Here is a 21,332-nt window from a genome sequence, read left to right as displayed (position 1 = left end):
AATGTAAGACCAACTTTAGTGAAAAATAATAAACATAACATTGTACGTCTTCACGGCCTCCGTGGCCCAGTGGTTGAACGTTGGGCTCACGATTCGGAGGTCCCAGTTTCGAATCCCAGTGGGGAAAATCACAAAAATTACTTTATAATCGGAAAGTAAGAAAGTAAGATTGTCGGAAAGTAAGATGATCTGTGCTTCGGAAGGCACGTTAACTCGTTGGCCCCGGTTATTACTTACTGATAAGTAAGTACGTACGTAATCGTTACATGAGTCATGTCTTTGGCGGCTCAATAATAACCCTGACACCAGGGCTAATGAGGTTGGTAATCCTAACAACCCACACGATAGAAGAATGTTCTCACTCAATTCTCAACAAGAAAAGTAATTCGTAACATCCAGAACGCAATCGTATTTATTGCAATACAATAAATAATACATTGTAATATGGTAGATTGGATATATAGCAATACAATAAATAATACTTTGTAATATGACAAGATAATCTACACACAACGAGTTCCGACTCCCAAAGGCACCCAACATAGATATAAGAACAGAAACGGGGACATGATGTATTTTGTGAGAAACGTGTTTTGTTATGAAACGGGATATGTAAGTATGTTTTTTTACACATAACTGCTTCACGCCTGTATACCCAAAGAGGTACGCAGATGTGTATAGTATATACACCAACTCCTCGCCAGCTGTTTCAATCCCATGTAATAGAAGGTGAGCTCATTCCTATTTACCGGGCACAAATCCTGGAAACTATGTAATATCAATTATTGTCAGTGTAGTGTAGTGTATTGGAAGGTGTGGCAGTGGGCAGGACACATAGCGAGGAGAATCGAAAGCCGCTGGGCGGAAAGGATCTCGAATGGCGACCACGTGTCGGACGACGCTCAGTGGGTAGGCCCGCTACAAGGTGGACCGACGATCTGGTGAAGGTCGCGGGAAGCCGTTGGATGCGAACAGCACAGGACCGATGTGGAAATCCTTGGGGGAGGCCTATCCCCAGCAGTGGGCGTCGTACGGCTGATAATGATGATCAATTATTGTCACTGACAAGCGCCATCTAGCGCATATTTTAGGAACCAATTAGTTCGCTTCATTCGTTTTTACGTCAATGTTAATATATTTGAAAATGTAACTTAGTAATCAAGAAATCTCGCTATTGACTAACGCCAATAAAACAATTACTTAATTAGTGAACGAAGGAACATGGCTTTTCATACAAACAATTCATAGGCCCGGACACTTCACACAAACAACCTCGTTTTACACAGACACTACACATTGACGTTATCGTAAACGCGCATCTGTGTGTGTGACGTCTGACGCCATACGATTTAAGTCTAAACTGTGTCAAGGGGGGGTGAGGTAGACCTAGCTCAGACGCTGGTGGGGAGGGAAGAGTTGCCGTTCTGTACGTAGTATTATTCCTTATTCTATGTTTCCGGTATGCTTGTTATAATATTATAAAAAACCAATTCAACCCAAAATATACCAATTTCTCATATAATTCTTCAATATTATCTATGTTCCAAACATTAATTCAAACCCATATAAGTAGTTGAATTAAGTGGTTTAGAGCCCGAGCCGGGATCCAAACCCGTGACACTACTATACATATTATTAAGAAAAAAAAAGAAAAAAAAAATGCCGGCGGTTGACCGGACAACGGCCCTTAGCACTCCCCATTTGTCTGACAGGTACCTAGGTAATACCATTTATATGCGGCAAATCTACAATAAGTCACGGCAAAAAAAAAACTATCCTCAAGCAAAGGAAAGGAGATTCATTGAAGCAATCCCAGAATCGATGAGCAAGAACACAGTCAAATCAGTTAGAACAGCTTCAACCGCGAAGCCCACAGCGCCCCCAAGTAGTTAATGCCATAAGAGGCAAACTTCAATTCAATTTATCGCGCCAAATTCCCAACACAAAGGATTTATATAAGTACATAATACATTCGATTGAATAGTGCATAACCGATATAACCACGATTGAACCGGCAAGCGGCAGATTCTATTGAAACAACAATGCACATCATGGGCATAGTCAACTCCTGGCATTAATTGGTCCGCAAACGAGTTATTAGGAATTTCAACGCGACTGTTTGCAAAGCTGCATATTATCCGCTGCGTATTGTCCGTGCGTGCTATCCGCCCGCGAGACCATTCGAATCTATCTAACGGGTGTGAGTTTCATGTACCGTCCCTACCAGAGAAGTTTTGGAATGGATTCGTTACGAGTTCCCCGATACCGAGCCCGCCGGCGTGTTCGACGATTTCCGTCAATCAGCTCTGTTTTTTGTACTGGTATGTTAGTATAAGCGGTATGAAGTGCAAGCGAAAATTTACCTTACTTGACGAATATTTTCATTTTCTGACTGAACCTATTCCAAATACAAACGTATAAAAAATGTGTCGCTTAACTAAGGAAAACTTACTTATTTCTAGATGTTTAAAATAAAAACGGTAAGATAGGTAATTTTAAATGAACGAAGCAAGCGTGAAAAATTTTCGTAAAATACTGGTATGTGGAAACATTGATGTATAAATTGATGGAGGGAGTCTTCTTCTTCTTATGCAACCTCATCAACCCTGGTGTCAGGGTTACTATTGAGCCGCCAAAGACCCCTGACATAACTGATGTAACGACTACGTACATACATCTGATCGTAACCTCAACGCTCAACGGGATTCTCTTAGAATGCATAAATATTTTTGTCATAATTTTAATTATCATAATCCTTTTGCATAAGGTTTTTCAGCATAATAGTACTTTCCTATAATAACATCTAGGAATACTAGTTTTTTAGGTATAACTTATTTTTGGACTAATATTTTGTTGGCATAAATTTGATTCGCATATAAATAGCTTTCCATAATTCTTTTTTAGAATAATAGTGTTTTGTCATAATTTTTACAAGGGATAACAGTAGGTTAGGGTGTTAACAGCATGTTTATCTTACACACCAAAAGTATACTGAATGATGACCAACAGCATGAAATAGTGTCAAAAAATATAAAAAGTCACAATCGTGAACCAAATGCAGCTAAGGAAAAGTAAGTTTCGAAAATGTTCAAAGTTGTGCCAAAACTTTTCTTATTCGGAGTATATATAGTTTTTATGCTTATAATAATTATGCTTATATGTATATCATTATTGTCAATAATTATTATGCTTATAGTAGTTATGAGTTTCAAAATTATGCTTAAAAGGTTATGACAAATTAATACTATGTGTAACTAATAAGAGGACAAGTAACAGTATGCCAAGTTAAATTATTACATAAAATTTTATGAGTAAAATATAGAGAACCACGCTCAACCACTGGACCGTGAAGGCCGTTATGGAGGGAGTAAGAAGAAGTATTTCAAAATCGTAACAAATGGATTTCCATATAGCTATCAGCTTACTCTAGTGGGAAATAGGCCTTCTTTTAAAACATTCTCAATGCGCATAAGCGATCCGCACGGATAATACGCGTTGCTCTAATACCAACCTAACGAATTATTGGAATTTCAACACATTGGAGATTGAGCACTATGCATTCAGTGACACAACAAGGAATGCATTGTACAGGTCTCAATTTGAAGCTATTTGCAAAATACAGTAGCTGTTAATTCGATCTGATGCGAATATTTGCGGTTACAGTGGCTTTTGGTATGCAAATGATTGTTTTCGCATAATTAACTAGAAACAAGAGCAGTTAATTATGTCTGGTAGCTGTCATTGTTTAATTTAATAACTATAGGACAGTTTTCTCAACGAAATCATCTTCTCCCTAGCATTATCCCGTTTTTTACAGAGTCCGCTTACTTAACCTAAAGATTTGACAGGTCACATACTTCCGACAATGCATTTCTCGGGAATGTGGGTTTCCTCATAATGTTTTACTTTACCGCTGAACACGTGATAATCATTTATGATGCAAATATGAATTCGAAAACGTATGCGACAATCATTGTTTTAGGTCTGTGCTGAATTCGAACCTGCGACCTCAAAGTGTGAGGCAAGCGTTCTGCGAACTGAGCTACCATCGGTCCTAACGAAATATCATTAATATTATTTCGTGAGGAGTAAGAAACTACGTGTACTTGATGGAAAGACACTCTGCTAGAGTAGTAGTGGTACGAAGGTAAACTTGTTCGGTTCCCGATGGGGTTAATTCAAGAAATGAACTTTACATAATCCTCATGTAGCTTATTTTTATGTTGTCATCTTGCGAATCTGTTACTAAGGCCGGGTTTCGACTGACGCGGAGATGGACGGAGAAGAGCGGAGATGCGCGGATTTGACCAATCACAGCGGTCGAGAGAGCAAAAAACGAAGACGCTCTGTCACTCTCTCCCTCACGGTGGTTGGTCGATTCCTATACATCTCCGCTCCTCTCCGCCCAGCTGCTTGTCAATGGAAACGCAGCCTAATACTAGGTTAAGCTTTCTGTTAGTAACATAATATAGACTAGTTTCTAATAGGAATAATTTGAATTTGAATAATTGGACACACCGCGGACATTCCATACAAAATTATATTCTTACCGTGTGCCAAATGCCGCCTAACGCATGAGAGCAAGTGAAACATACAATTCGTGTGTGGTCGGTCCCCCTTACTGCTTAGCGGCTTTAAGGTGCCTTTCCACCAGAGATGTGCTATGCTAGGATACTACAGATGCGTTTGATATCCACCAATCATATTCATTGGTGCACATAGCATAGCACCGGTGGAAACGGATTCAACTAAGATATGTTTTTTATATGGAAGGATGCGTGGTATAAATGTGTGCTATGGATGCGTGCTATAGATGTGTGCTATAGATGTGTGCTATGGATGCGTGCTATGGATGCGTGCTATGGATGCGTGCTATGGATGCTTGCTATGGATGCGTGCTATGGATGCGTGCTATGGATGCGTGCTATGGATGCGTGCTATGGATGCGTGCTATGGATGCGTGCTATGGATGCGTGCTATGGATGCGTGCTATGGATGCGTGCTATGGATGCGTGCTATGGATGCGTGCTATGGATGCGTGCTATGGATGCGTGCTATGGATGCGTGCTATGGATGCGTGCTATGGATGCGTGCTATGGATGCGTGCTGTGGATGCGTACTTTAGCGCTTCCCTACTATCGATACGTAGCATAGCTCGTAGCACGGCTACTTTGCGGAGGCGCATCTTCGCAGCGCATCTTCCTCGCACATCAACGTAGCTTAGTATTGGTGGAAAGGGTCACATAGTTTCGTAGCGCAGCTTATACATCTTCGCAGCATAGCTGCATAGCACATCTCTGGTGGAAAGGCACCCATAGATCATTAGTCTAAATGGTCTAAGTAACACCAATTGGGGTAAGGAAAAACTAGCTGATCATCCGGTTGTCCTTAAGTAAGATGATTTGTGCTTCGGAAAGCACGTTAACCCGTTGGTCCCGGTTTCTACTTACTGAAGTAAGCACGTAGTCGTTACATGAGTTGCGTCAAGGGCCTTAGGCGGCCCAGTAATAACGCTGATACCAGATTACCAACCTCATCAAGAAGGTAAACGATAAGAAGATCGTGTGAGGTGAAATACCAACCTCATCAACCCTGGTGTCAAGGTTATTACCGAGCCGCCAAAGACCCCTGCCATGACTTATGTAACGACTACATACTTAGATCACTAACCAAACTAGGGTTCACAAAGAGATTTTTGTGATATGTCCTCACCGAGATTCGAACCCGGGGCCTCCGGATCGTAAGCCCAACGCTCAACCACTGGACCATGGAGGCCGTCACGATAAAAGATGAACTAAGTACCCACAATTCACAGCCTTTCTTTTAGAGATCTTTCTATTAGACAAACGTGATAGGTGGTGAGTCGTAACGCCGCGCTACGTTGCTACGATGGGCTACGTGTAGAGAGTTACCGTTCTATACGTTGTAATTTTCTTTACTCTATGATTCAGGTTTGGGTTTATTCACTATCCCATGCCACCTGAGCGTAATAGTGGAAAATATCGGGTTATTGGTAATTTTTCGTTCAGTTCGTGTTTATGAATGAATAACGTAAAGCAACATAAACAACCTATATACGTCCCACTGCTGGGCACAGGCCTCCCCTAGATCAACCGGAGGGAGTTGGGAGTATACTCCACCGCGCTGCTCCCCTGTGGGTTGTGGAGGCATTAGGGACCAAAATGGCTTAACGTGCCTTCCGAAGCCCGGAATCATCTTTTTTTTCGGGTAATTCAGCCATGTCCTTGACAAACAAAGGACACTCTCACAAATTGATTTCGACAGTGTCCCCATCGGGATTCGAATCCGGACCTCCAGATTGTGATCCAGTGTAGCAGTTTTGGATAAGTCCATTTAAATCACTCTTATAGATTTCTATAGACATTTGTCTATAGAATTCTACCAACAATACAGAAAAGCTGGAAAAGCTTTACTTATGTAAACCCTCTAGAGTAAGCAGCAAAACATCTTAATCTAATGTCGTGTAAGTCGTATAATCACGCAAAATATTTGGGTTTCGCCTCCGATAAATAAATTCGAGGTTGGGTAGCCGAAGTATTTTATACAGGGAGAGTATTTTATAGTAAGTGAACTGTAAGTTTTTTATCCGCTGTAAAAGAAAAGGACGGATAATCGACAGGTATAAAATTAATGTAACACGCGTCAATTGCTTATGAGCGAATATATATTTTATTCCCCCGGGTTATTCTTCCATTTTAAAATTAACAGTTGTCCATCCTCCGTCCCTTTCCTTTTAGGCGAAAAAGAAAATGACGGGTATAACTTAAAATAAAATTAGGAGGTGTCTGCAGGAATCCGGGCTAGTAACATATAATACATTAATCAGGGTTTCATCAAAGGATTCCAACTGTAAAAGCCATTTAGTATACAGATAATAATTAATAAACAAACAAGCACCTCAATAAAGTATTATAGTACTGACACTTAGAGTACGTTCAGATGACAAGCGCTCAACGCGCGTTTTGATAACGCGCGTTTACAACTACATACATTTTATTCAGGCTGTACACATGCTAACGCGCGTAAAATGTATGTAGTTGTAAACGCGCGTTTTCAAAACGCGCGTTGAGCGCTTGTCATCTGAACGTAGCCTTAATATCTTTCAGTGTTAACTTTTCAATCTACCCTCCTAACCTTGAGCACTCTGTATAAGGAGGGCGGAGGGAATTTCCCAATATCTATTTACAGAGAGGACCCGAAGGGATCCCTCTAGGGCCCTCTATAAGAAGTAAGTAGGCTGATTAAGCGTTGTCTGATTTAATAAAAAAGTGGCGGACAGTACGGAGATAAGTAAATTGTTTATTTATACAACAAACTTACAGCAAAATAGCAAACTTTTGTAATTTAAGAGCCCACGCAAACCACAGACTTTCTATCTGCCGATAGTTTTGTCGGGCTTATAATCAGTATGAAGATGTATGCGAGTCCGCATACTACAACGATTTGGTATAGGTCGTTGTAGTATGCGGACTCCTCGCGCACGTTTGCCATCTATTTGCCCAACGATGATCTGCTTAACGGTTAGGCGTGTAGAACGGTGGTTGCCCCAATCGCCTTCCATTCCGCAGTACACCGACCAATTTCTCGATCGGTGATGTTCTAAAGCCCTACCAGAATCCATTTCCTCGGCCTAACCAGCTTAGGTACTTACTTATATTCAAATTATGGGTTTTTCTAGTTACGGTTTATAAAATTATGGATTTTCATAATTATGCCAAGTAAAGGTATATAATTTCATATTATACTTTCTAATCGTTATGTGAATTGACGTTATGGCAAGTCTGTTATGGATTTTAAAAATAGGTGTTTTAATTAATAATAACCTAGTTCTAAATGCTAAGAAAACGAAGTGTATTAAATTTGTTCTACCAAACGTAAAGAAAGTAAATAATAACATTAAAATTAACGACGAGAAACTAGATTTTGTTGAACACACAGTTTTCTTAGGAATTACTGTAGATTCAAAACTTCAATGGGGCCCACATATTGTATCACTAGCGGGCAAGCTAAGTTCAGCAGCATATGCCGTCAGAAGGATCCGACAACTCACAGATGTACCCACTGCTAGACTTGTCTACTTCAGCTACTTCCACAGCATAATGTCTTACGGTATTTTGCTGTGGGGTCGAGCCGCTGATGTAGAAACTATTTTCATCATTCAAAAAAGAGCAGTTCGCGCTATTTATAAGCTGCGTTGTCGGGACTCTTTGAGGGAGCTGTTTAAAGAAATAAATATACTGACGGTCGCAAGTCAATATATATATGAAAACATTATGTATGTACGTAAAAACTTATCTCTCCTTCCGAGAAACTGTGAAAGGCATACTTACAATACAAGAAATAAACATAAAATTGCTATTCAAAATTCTAGATTAAGTAAATTAAATTCATCTTTTTTGGGGTTATGTATACGTTTTTACAATAAAATACCAGATAATATTTTTTTGTCAGAAAATAAATTTAAAGCTCACGTGAAGCTTACTTTATGTAAAAAAGCTTATTATAAGATTAATGACTACCTAAAAATGTCTGGTATTGAATGTGTTCCTCTAGTTATTAAATAACTTGTAATGTATATCCTCATTGGTTTTTAAAAGATGTGTTGCTGTTGCAGTTTCTTGTCATTTCTTCTCCTCAGCCATAACACCTTGCGAAATGACGTAAATTCAAAAATGTTACATTGACCTTCAACAAGTTTATCCATGACGTTGAATAAATGATTCTGATTTGATTTGAATTGTATGTAATATACCTCCAGTCATTTGTACCTTCTTCGTTATAAGACGTTGACCATCCCACACTCGTCAACATCTAACCCACCTACATCTTAATACCTCTAGCTTTACGTGGAATCTACATGCAAGCATAATAGTTTGCCCAAAGGCTCACACGGTCGGAAACTGAGGTCAGGCTAAGCCGAAGCTGTAATCTTGTGCCCAATAATTGTATTAGCCTTGTGGACACCGGACTAACGAGATTGAAGGCATACATTAGCCCGTGTGATATTCCTAGCTACAGAACATTCTCTATACTTACCTATAATTATTATCCATATGGTTATCGAGTCTTTACGTAGATGCCATGATTTGTTGAGAGCTGGCGAGGAGTGGCTATATATTAAGTATGATACTATACGGGGTGTTAATGACATCGTAACGAATACTCAGGGGGATGATTCAGACCATGATTCTGAGTTAATATCAGGTGCAATTTTTCGTCGCAAAATTCATTTTTTTTTTTAGTTTTTTTTAAATTATTTTCAATTCTATACTTTTGCGATGGAAAATTCTGGATTAAATTTTGGATTATTTTGGATTAAAAAAAACACAAAAATTTTCATGAATATTCAGACTGAAAATTCCACTTGATATCAACTCAGAATCATGGTCTGAATCATCCCCCTCAGTATCTGTTACGATGTTACTAACGCCCTATCTACTTGTATGGCTACTTGTACTTTTACAGGGTGTGAGTGACATCGTAACAAATACTGAGGGGGATGATTCAACTCATTATTATGAGCTAATGCCCAGTGGAATTTTCCATGGCAAAAGTATAGAATTGAAAATAATTTTAAAAAAATACATGAATTTTGCGACGGAAAATTCCACTGCATATTAACTCAAAATCATGGTCTGAATCATCCCCCTCAGTATTTTACGATGTCACTAACATCTTGTATAACCACGATCTGTTGCCAACATACCTAATCCTGGCATTATTTATCGCCATTAATTTAACAACTGTTCGAATCACCCATCGACCCACCACTACGCTCTGCCTACCCATCAACTGTCGAACTACTTCCTCCACCATCACTCACGATAGACATTTACGTACAATTGGATTCTCCAAAGATCAATGAACCTTACGCTTCAGTATTACTAGAGGCGAGCAAAGTAAATTACGCTACTTTTTCTGGAAATTTCAGTCCAATCTATTAATTCAGTTACTATTATCATAGCAGCCCCTCGATCTATTCGCCTAAGATGTCGTTCGCAACTTGGTTGCCTGCCATCTTCATAGATGTACCATAAATGTCAAACGGTTACCTTGGCAACGGAGGAAATTGGAAATACAAAACAGCCTTGTACCTTGTGTATAAATATTATGACATTTATGTTAAATGCGTCTAAATTAGCATAATTAAAATATTGTCTTGAAACGCAGTTTTTAAAAAGGATGTATTACAGGCACTTCTAGTAGCGTGCGAGGTAATTACGATTCCGTGCTCTGTGAGTCTTTCCGCTCTTCGAAAATAGTTTTAGACCAAATGGCATTGAGTAATCTTTGCCACAACAATAATAAACCTTTCCTTAAATATTTATTTATATTTACGGTTTGCAACTCAAAATAATGGTCTGAATCATCCCGCTCGGTATTCGTTACCATGTCACTAACACCCTGTATAGTGGGTTATAAAGATATATCCGTGTCTATTTTTCCACTCCCTCGCCCATACAATACAAGTCTCCAGCCAAGTAGGTAATGGCATATGAGGCAAAAGAAGGTACGTCACAAAAACCTATGGAAACTGGTGGGCACACCGCGGTGGCGTCCGGAAGTCGGGTCGCACCTTTCCCTCAAAAATGTGCGAAGGGTGCTATGGCTGGCTTTCGCGTCAACTCGTGATCGGGTGCTGCGTATGTGGACAGGCCTGCTTCTGTCAGGGAGCTCATAAAACACTGTTTCTGTGATAAAGTCACATAAAGTTTTTATTTTTCACTTTCCTTCCACCGACTGCAATTGGAATACTACTATATTTAAGTTTATAAATTATGTAATACAAACTGGATTTAAAAAAAAGAAAGAAAAACATGAAACAGTAGGACTAGGGCCCTGTGTTGGGAGGTTTTTTGGCCACGGCTTTCCCTCAGCATTACAGATTTCGATGTTGTAGTAGTTTTACAGCTAGTTACATAATATGTAATTAAATTTTTGACGTTCAAAAAGCGCTGACTATGTAAAATAAATATTTTCGATTTTTTTTGACCGCTTAGAAACCAAATACGCGTTACTAAGTCAAGTAGGTATAAAATGTGAGAGAAATGTATAACTAGATAACAAAAGGACTTAAACACATCCTCATTAATGTAATCCACGTTTATTTGCACATTTCTCGTATGTAACTGAATAAAACGTGGTTCATGTTTGTTACAGTATAATGAAACCATGTCGCCCGTAGGCTTTGCATTGAGTTAATTACATTTCCCCTGTGGCCTGCCGCATATAGCATAGACGATATAACCTTTAGACTCCTACTGGCAGACGAACTTCAGCCAGCACACCTGGCAAATAGATCAGATATAAGACGCTAACGGACAACGTTCGACCAATCGCGACCGCTTCGAAGAACAAGTTACCTCGTAGCTAGAACTATCCTTTTTCATGTCGGAACTCAATTTTTCACGAAAAAATAAAATTCTTAAGCATTTACTAACAATCTATGGATTTGTAATTATCTGTAAATAAACAATTTTTATTTTTATTTTATTTATTTTATTAAAATGAAAGTTCGCCACCAAACTTGGCACATTTTGATATTCACCCAAATACGAGTTTACTAAATTAAATAAATCACATTTCTAAATCAAGAAGACTATTTTAATACTTCCCTTGTTCGTACTGAAAATTATCTTTAGTCTTTGTTTCGTAAGATGCTAGGTATCTACTCGCTTATATCGTCGATGGCATGTAGATAGTCGGATAATAATATTACAGGCGTTCAAAGGGTGAGTTATATGCTACGTATTAATACTACCTGCAGCAGGTTCTAGAATCGTGTTCATATCTACATAGCTTTCCGACCGCGACTTGTATCTTCTGTTATCAAGGTAAGGCCCTATACTAAGTCCATATGTTAAAAAGTGTTCTTTTCCCTCAATCATCGCTTATCGCTATCGATCCACCAAGGTAGATTAATTCTGTAAAAAAAAATCCTCTCAGACGACGCCCTGAGCCGAGGTTCGCGCCCAACTGGGCACTCTCAGGCCTGTTGTCTTAAACGTCGTACCGGGTGAGAGCCTTCAGCGCTCCCCATTTGTCCGGCCAAGTAGTTAATGCCATCTACGGCAAATCTACAATAAGTCAGGTCAAAAAAAAGGAAAGTGTTCTGTCTCTGGGTTACTAACTTCAAAAATGACTAGGTTTCATACAAACTTTCATCCCCTGAGGGCTCTCACCCGGTACAAAATTTAAGACAACAGGCCTGAGGGTGCCCAGTTGGGCGCGAACCTCGGCTCAGGGCGTCGTCTGAGAGGAAGAATATTTGAAAGAATTAATCGACCCTAGTGTGTTGATAGCAATAAACGGTGAATGAGGGAAATCGTCGACCACGCCGGCGGGGTCCGTATCGGGGTAAACTTTACCGGGTCCATGTTGATACTATAATACTTACTTCTGTATTTTTATAACACCACATTTTGTACGAACACAAGGTCGCAATAAAAAAAAACTATTTCTATTTCAAATCGTTGGATTCCGCTTCAAAATTGCGTTGTAAATTTTTGAGTTGACGGTTTCCCGACGCATTCCATTTTGGCGGATTAAAATATAAATAATTTACTCAATTTTTGTTTGAATACATACGTTCAGATATTAATAGGCTTTATAACTATAGTATGACTTATCAACACACAATCCTCGCCCATAATCCCATTTGGGGTCGGCAGAGCCACATATCTCAAGAAGACAATGTGAGTTTAGTAGAGAAACACCCTTGATGGTTAAAATAAAAGTTGCCTAAATACTAAGCAAGACTCTTGGAGAATTATGGCTTATTAGTAGTGCAAATTGCAATGAAAATGTACGCAATTAATTTATATCGAAGTTTGATAAATCGAACTACTTAGTTTAATACAACAGGGTCCACATAATACCAGCGTAGTGGTTCACGCCGCGACTTGTGCTGAGTGAGGCCCTTTTATCTCAGGATGTCCACCACCATTTATGATCATTTCGACGAAAATCCGTTTTGCTTTTTCTTTGTCATTGTTTTGGGAAAATTTTAAATGATATTTTTGTCTTGTTTTTGTGCATAACGTCTTTTTATAATAAACTATTTCTATTCTATTCTTCTATTGTAGTAGTGTAAGTAAGTAATCAAGTGTGTTATAGTTATAAGTTAGAACATAGTAAGTGGACTTCCGTGGCGTCTGTTTACCTGAACGGGAAGTAAGATCTTTATATATGTGTATCTATGTTTGTAGGATATATAATTATTTAGTACCTACGTCATGCACGAGAGTGCTAACTCGTTTACAAACTAAACAAAACAAACACTAAACTAACAGACATACTGAAATAATCTTCATTTACTTAGAGCTTCGCAACCAGTTCTGATGTTTATCTGAATGTAGGCAGAATATATTGCCTATAACAACACAACCACAGAACCCGTGGTCAGGTAGTTATCGTACCGCGACCACAGAACTACACACAGAGAATTACACAGAGAGAACTATACACAGAGAATTACACACAGATAACTACACACAGAGAATTACACAGAGACAACTGCAGACAGAAAACTACACACGGAGAACTTGCTTTACCAGTGCGTGCGACCGAGACATTGCGCACCCGTGACTAAAGTAGTCCCCATCGGGGGAGTGAGGTAAATCAAACTAGATTCTATTTATAATGTTGTCTGTAAAAGTTTAATATGTATTGCTGTATGTGTACCTAAATAAATTAATAAATAAATAAATAGATGTATTCTCGTATTGGTGCGGGGCGGAGAGTGTCTAAGACTTAAAAAACAAATATACAAATTGTTAGTGACATCATAACGAATATCAAGTAAAATTTCCGGTCGGAAAATCATGAAAATTTAAGTGTTTTTTTATTATTTTCAGTTTCATACTTTGCGACGGAAAACTCAACTTGATATTAACTTAGAATCATGGTGCAAGTCAGCCCTCATAGTTTAGTTACGATGTCTCTAACACCCTGTATTAATGTAAGGGTAAAGTGTAAGGAGGAGCATGCGCGGACGCCACACCCCAGACACTTCATACAAAAAACCTCATTTTACACGGACACCACACATTGACGTTATCGTACACGCGCATCTGTGTGTGTGTGACTGTGACGTGTGACGCCATACGATTCAAGTCTTAACTATGTTTGAGGGGGGAGGTAAAGCTAGCTCAGACGGTGGAGGGGAGCGGAGAGTTGCCGTTGTGTATATAATATTATTCTTTATTCTATGCTTACGGTATTTTATATGGAGTGACCGGGGTGTGTTTTTGGTCCCATAGATGAGAACAATTTTCTATGCCGACATGTAGTATGTGTCTCTCTTAGCATTATACCAGATAAAACCTATAGGATACAGAAACAATGAATAATGTGTCTGATTCTGTCATTTCAGACTCAATTTGCAGGCATAACGCGCCACTGATTCAGAAAATTGTGTATTTTTGCCAGACTCTCCTCTATATAGTCTATGCCTAATTTCAGTTCTAGAAAAGTACCTAACATTAAAGGTAAAACATATTCACTAATACCTATTTTATAAAACATTTCCATGTTTTGATTTTATAAGTACCTAAATAAATAAATAAAATATTTATACTTACACAAAATGTGTTGTCTAAAAACATAATTATGTAGGTATACAAACATAAACTCACAATCCTAATTCCCATATTATTCTGTGTAAAATTCTTTATTCCTAGTACCTACATCATACATTTTCAGTACGAACGTTAAAACAAAAGCATGATAGAGTATGGTGACAAAACTTTAACAACGATAGACTTAATGTATGTGTGTATTTTTGACCGCGGTTTCGCTCGCGTTAAATTCGGGGTAACACGGTTTCCCTTTCCTAATCTACCAATTTTTAGCTTCCTACCATGTAAACTTCAAAAAATCCCTATAAAATTTCACTCCCTCTTTTGGGCCCAGTTACCCATTATCAACTTAGAAAAGGGCAAACTCGCCCCTGGGCCCAGTTTAATACTGGGACGAGATGTCCCCTAAGTCTCTTTGAAGGGGTTGGGGACAGTTTTCAAAAAAAAAATAAGTACGGACGATTTTTTGTTAGTTACAAATAGTCCGCGTATCAACTTTTTTGCTTTCTACCTTGAAAATTGCGGAACTTCCACCCCCCATTTTAGGGAAGTGGGAGGTTAGAAAGAGACAAAAAGCAGTTTATGTCACTCTCCATCTCTTGAACTGTCTCCACTTAAGAAAACACGACAATTCGTCGCTCCTTTTTGCCGTGAAAGTCGGACAAATGAACAGACGCATTTATAATATTAATATGGATTACACAATAAATTAATACAAATGCGATACAATGCTTTTCAATAATAAATAGATTGATTTATTACCCAACCCTATGCTATTGTAAGAAAATTAATTATTATTTTCATACCTGACAGCTGTCATGACACAGTCTAGTAAATTATTGAATCACGTGTGTTTCATTTCAAATAGAAAATTCCCGTGTGCGCTTTTTTTAAGCATAAACCTGCCATGTTAGTCGATGGCATAGAATCACTAAATCTTTTAAGGGGCAATGTATACATTTTTACAATAAAATTCCCATTGACATTCAGAATTTGCCATTGAACAGTTTTAAGACAGTAATTCAAAAGAGACTTTGTAAAAAAGGTTATTATAAGATTAGTGATTATCTAGAAAATATTAATGCATGGGATTAGCTTTCTAGGAACTGATATTAGGCGGCCAAATTACTAAATTGTATAACAGTATTTTAAGTGCTTTTTTAAGAGCCCTGTGCCGAGGTTTTTCTTGCAGCTTCTTTTCCCCGGCTCTACAGGTTGTGAGAAGCTGCAGTAGTTTTAGGTGGATGAGACGTTCGTCATTTAAAAAAATGTTGATTCACAGTGTAACTATGTTACCTACTGAGTAGAGATATTTTTGAATTTGAATTTTAAAACGGTTTCGAGTGGACAGAGGTCCACCTCAATGCAGGTTGAAATTAATACTGGGGCGTTTAAAATATTTAATTAATCTGTCCATTCTTTATTCACATCGCTGAAAATGGACATCTGGAGTAGACAATATAGGGTACCGTTTAAAAATTTACCTACAGAAAGAAAACAATAAGTACCAGTGGTCCCTTGTCACCATGAGGTTCGTCATATCCGCCTTTGATTACTCGTGCCTCTGCGCTTCTCATTTGGGATTATCGGCGTGAGTTTATGTATATTAGTACCAGAGGTACATATAATTTAATATGTATACACTTACATGAGAGTGCAGCGCACACACAGCGCAGAGCAGTACAGCGCAGCACAGCAGAGTGACACAGAGCGCCGACACAAACAGCGCATGTTTCAGCCGAACACAGTATCGCCGGTACAGCGCCTCTAATTCTAGCTCTGTGCCTTCCTCCTCTGTGGACAAAAGATAAAAAAATATTAAACAAAAAATTAGATACATACTACTCACCGAGGTAAACGGAGACGATATAATTCCATTTGCTTCGATTCTGACACACTCTCTTGCTTCCTCCACATTCATCAATCGTTTCATACACCCAATTTAGACAATATACGTCCTTCTAGCTAGGTCTTCCTCTGCCAGCCCTACCACCAACCTTCGCTTTATATACTGCTTTTGTAATCCTATTATCCTTCATCCGCTCTACGTGCCCAAACCAACTTAACATTCCCGTCTCAATCTTAGTCACTATAATATCATCTTATACACCACATCTCTCTTGCATAAAATTAATAATGTTAAAAGTTAAAACGTCAGTATTATTTGTGGAATCGCAATAAAGTTATCGAGTATTGAGTACATTTAGCGCTCGATAATGGTAAAAATAACCTAAATAATTTTTTCATGTTTTTTTGAAGTTCAGTCACGTCTGCCTGACATGGGTTCTCCATAAAAATGTAAAATAAGTAGGACAATAGGTAATTTCAATATAATCTGACCTTTGTGCAGAAAGGACAGAATACCTGTGGTAGACGTCAATGCAAGTACTTTACAAAACCGCACTTCTTAGCACTAAGGTTGGTGTCGCCATGCGAGTAAAACGTGGTAATGCGGGGAGTATAATGGGGACCTTTGCGCGTCAAGGATTCCTCAAGGAAGTTAGGGTGGAGGGGGGTTAGGTTGTTGTTTGACGACTAGACGCGTAAGGTCTTGAATTATTAATTTTAATTATATACAAGGTGTTAGTGACATAGTAACGAAAACTTTGAGGGATGATTCCGACCACGATTCGGAGTTATAATGATCAAGTGGAATTTTCCGTCGCGAAAGTATGGAACTGGAAATAATTAAAAAAAAAAACAAAAAAAATATGATTTTTTTTATATTTTTGTGTACAATTGTAATAAACAAGTGATATTGTAAAATATTGACATTATTAATTGATGATTAAGTAAATTATTTGCCAAATATTGTTTGTTACGCACGCACGCTAAAAAAGAAAACTTGTTAATACTATAGAGCTGTCGCTCAAATAAAATTTATTATCCGGAATGAAACTAGGTCTGAAATAAAGCCAATTTACTTGATGGTATGAAGCACTCAGGATAAACGAGTTACCTACACTTTTTTTTACCATATAAAGTGAAAACATTTATATTTCAAAGGAATTGCTTCCGTTTATTATTATAGGATTAACACACATAAGGAAAATGTAAACAAAGGCAAAATACCTAATTAAAACTTCGGTAAGTACTGAAAAGTATCGGCGTCCGAGGGACGTAATATACGATCCCTCTAGCCATAGAGGCAGCCAATCAGCTCGCGACACCAAACACTTCAGGACCCCGATACCGACCCCGCCGGCGTGGTCGACGACTTCCCTCAATCAGCGCTTATCGCTATCGACCCACTAGGGTCTATTAATTATTTTAAACATTTTTTCCTCCCAGACGACGCTCTGAGCCGAGGTTCGCACCTGTTGTCTTAAATGTTGTACCGGGTGAGAGCCTTCAGCGCTCCCCATTTGTCCGGCCAAGTAGTTAATACCACCTGCGGCAAATCTACAATAAGTCACGTCAAAAATAAAAAGAATAGATATAATTATTAAAACTTATTTTCAAAACAAGTTAGTAGAGTCAAACGCACAGATTGATCTGTGAAAAGAAATCTTCGCAACAATTTTACCTAAGTACATTGTAATAGGCTTAATACAGACAATCCAAGTGTTACTATATAGTAATTATTGGCCCTGATTCCTGCGACCTCCTAATCTTACTTTAAGTTATACCTGTCATTTTATTATCTGCCGAAAAGGAAAGGGACGGATGATTGATAGCTATTAGTTTTAAGAAGAATGAGTAAATGAATGAATAACCCGGGCGACTGAAATAGGTATCAAACCGTTTGACGTGGGCTGTCAACTTAATTCTGTCGGTTTATCGGCCAATGTTAAATCTTCGTAGGGTTATTTTAGATTTGTGCCTAAAATTGACGTGTGTTCCATAAATTTTATGCTTGTATAAGAAAGTGGATAAGAAAAAGACAGATATAACTTAAAATTAAATTACATGGAGTGTACTAGAATTAGCACCATTTACAACAATGACCTAAGACAAATAAGATACTTTTTAGAAACGGTTAAATGGTTCAATATATACAGGGTGTTAGTGGCATCGTAACGAAAACTTTGAGGGGTGATTGAGGCCATGATTCTGAGTTGATATCAAGTGGAATTTTCCGTCGCAAAAGTATCGAACTGAAAATAATTAAAAAAAAAAAACACTAAAATTTTCCTGAATATTCGGACTGAAAATTCCACTTGATATTAATTCAGAATAATCAGCTAAATCATCCCCCTCAGTATTCGTTATGACGTCACTTACACCCCGCACAAGTACATACGGTAGCCATACAAGTAAGTATGGGTGTTAGTGACATCGTAAATTAGAATTTTCTTAGAATTTTTATTAGAATTTTCCATCGCAAAAGTATAGAATTGAAAATAATTTTAAAAATCTAAAAAAACTTATGAATTTTGTGACGAAAAATTCCACTTGATATTAACTCAGAATCATGGTCTGAATCATCCCCCTGAGTATTCGTTACGATGTCACTAACACCCTGTATGTACATATTATGACGTTTGTATGAGAACACAAAATTGTGACGTTATCAATAACGGAGGTCAAACGTCGTACGCATTATTAGGTAATTGTTAATTAAAATTCATAAATATACAAAAATAAAAAAGTCCTAAAATAGGCTCCGGACACAGGTTGGCCGCTCTGCAGGTGGGGATACCTGGTTGATGGTTGCGATGAGTGCGCACACTCGCACTCATCGTAACAGTATCACCACAAACTATGGCTCACCTTTTATGCTGTCCTAAGTGCCCTAACATCTGCACTATTAAAGACCTTTACGAAGCCACTGACAGTGCTGTAAGCGTGGCCAATTACTGGCCAGCAAAAAAATAATATCGATCGCCATCCACTCGCAAAGAAGAAAAAAAAAACAAAAAAATGAAATAAAAAAAATCATAACGAAAGAAAATTAGATTTTTGATTATCTTAGACTAACTTCTATTTCTAGATTTAGATTTTATAATTCTATCTCGTTATCTATCCACCATCTCAAATCTAAAAAGAAAATCCAGAAGACCGTAACCGGTGTGTATCTTAAATATACTACCATACTATAACTTGGTAAGACCCAATCTTCCAGACACAACAGTTGCATAATGGAGATTGGATTTTCATAATAAAGAAGGATATTTAGGTTATACAGGTAGAATAGGTGTTGGATTCTTACAAAGCTTTTCTTTCGAATCATCATCTCCCTAGCATTGTCGCGTATTCACAGGGTCCGCTGACCTACTATCAATTACTACAATTACCTACACCTCCCCTATAATACGTCGAACATCAAATCCTATAAGTACTGTCACCACCCCCCTAGCATTATCTCGTTTTTCACAGCTTTCGCTTACCTAATCTGAAGATTTGACAGGTCTGGTTTTTTACAGAAACGACTGCGTATGACCTTCCAACGCGCCAAGGTAAAACCAGCCCCAATACAGGTTAGGTCACATACCTCCGAAAATGCATGCAATTCATGTTTGATCTCAGTTAATAGGCCCCTAATATTACAAGGGGATTAAAATATCTGGCGAGTAGTGTGTGCCTGCTAGGAAATACAATCCCGATCTCCCGGGATACCGATATCACGAGATCTTGTTTAATTTTTCGGAATCAATCCCGAACCATAATATGACAAGATCCCATTCGAGATTGATGGGATTCCGCGAATCTCTAATATTGAATAATGATTACAGAATAAAGAGTTTTGTTTTCTTTCGACAATTATTTTGTTTTAATTAACCGTACTATCCAAACAAGCGATTTCAGCCTTATCTTATTTTAATTTTTATCTTTATTTTATTAATTTTATTATTATCTTATTTTTTTTATGAACTAGACGAAATCCCGAAAATTTCTGGATTTCGCGGGATTGGCATTTCTAATCCCGCGGGATCTTGAGTCGGGATTGCATTCCCTAGTGCCTACCTCTTCGGGGCATAGGTGTGATACTATTATGTTACGGTGATCGTATCGGTCGGGGTTCGAAAGAATTTAGTTCTGCTTTCAACTTTAGAAGGGATGTAAGGAAAGGCTCTCATAAGTAAACCAGACCTTCCGGATTAATACTTAATACTTAACGTCATCTGCCAAGACCCAAACCCTACCTGAGTAAAATGACTCTCGAGAAACCCAAGTTAAATGTATTTGACATGCTTATTATAGGAAAGTACTTCAGTATCCTTATTGGAACACGCTCTTATTCAGTTGGTAATGGAATACTTAATGTCAAGAGTTGGATAAATATCGTATTCATCTCAGAAAAAAGCAAGCTAAAATCCACCTAACACTTTCATGGACGCTGGCCATCAGTCATTGAACTTTCATAGCTAATATTATGATAATTAGGATCGTCACATCACATTTAGACCTCCTGTCCGTGAAAGTGTTAAAACAAATAAAAGAATATTTTATATTTCTGACTCGGACGGGATTTGAATCCGCAGCTCTTCTCACGCCAGGACGAGCATGTTAACCATTACACCACCGGGTCCTCCTGTCCATGTGATGTATCGTCATTAATTTTCTCTTTGTGAGTTTCCCTAAGCACAAGTAAGTGCTATAAAAACAAAACTCAATATTTTGTACGTTCAAATATTTGTACTTTGAATTTTTACTCAACTTCATGGTCACAGCGGTTTGGGTTTTGGATTTGGGGTTGTGCTTGCGGCTTGAGTTTGGAGTTTGGGGTTGTGGTTTTGATTTGCAGTTTGGAGTTTTTAATTATTTTACACTCTTCTCTCTCCTGCTTTT

At 38.2% G+C, this 21,332-nt stretch overlaps 1 protein-coding gene across 1 annotated transcript in view; it reads right to left on the bottom strand.

Moving 5' to 3' along the window:
- Positions 1–21,332, bottom strand: part of LOC126372724 (adenylate cyclase type 2-like) — a 201,439-nt gene that overhangs the window by 161,134 nt on the left and 18,973 nt on the right. The window contains 1 exon segment of the mRNA XM_050018582.1: positions 16,249–16,394. Coding sequence (XP_049874539.1) covers positions 16,249–16,394 — 146 coding nt within the window.

Source organism: Pectinophora gossypiella, chromosome 14, assembly GCF_024362695.1.
Source record: "Pectinophora gossypiella chromosome 14, ilPecGoss1.1, whole genome shotgun sequence".
Taxonomy (NCBI): domain Eukaryota; kingdom Metazoa; phylum Arthropoda; class Insecta; order Lepidoptera; family Gelechiidae; genus Pectinophora; species Pectinophora gossypiella.
Note: the sequence above shows the minus strand (reverse complement) of the source record. Positions and strands in the feature narration are given on the sequence as shown.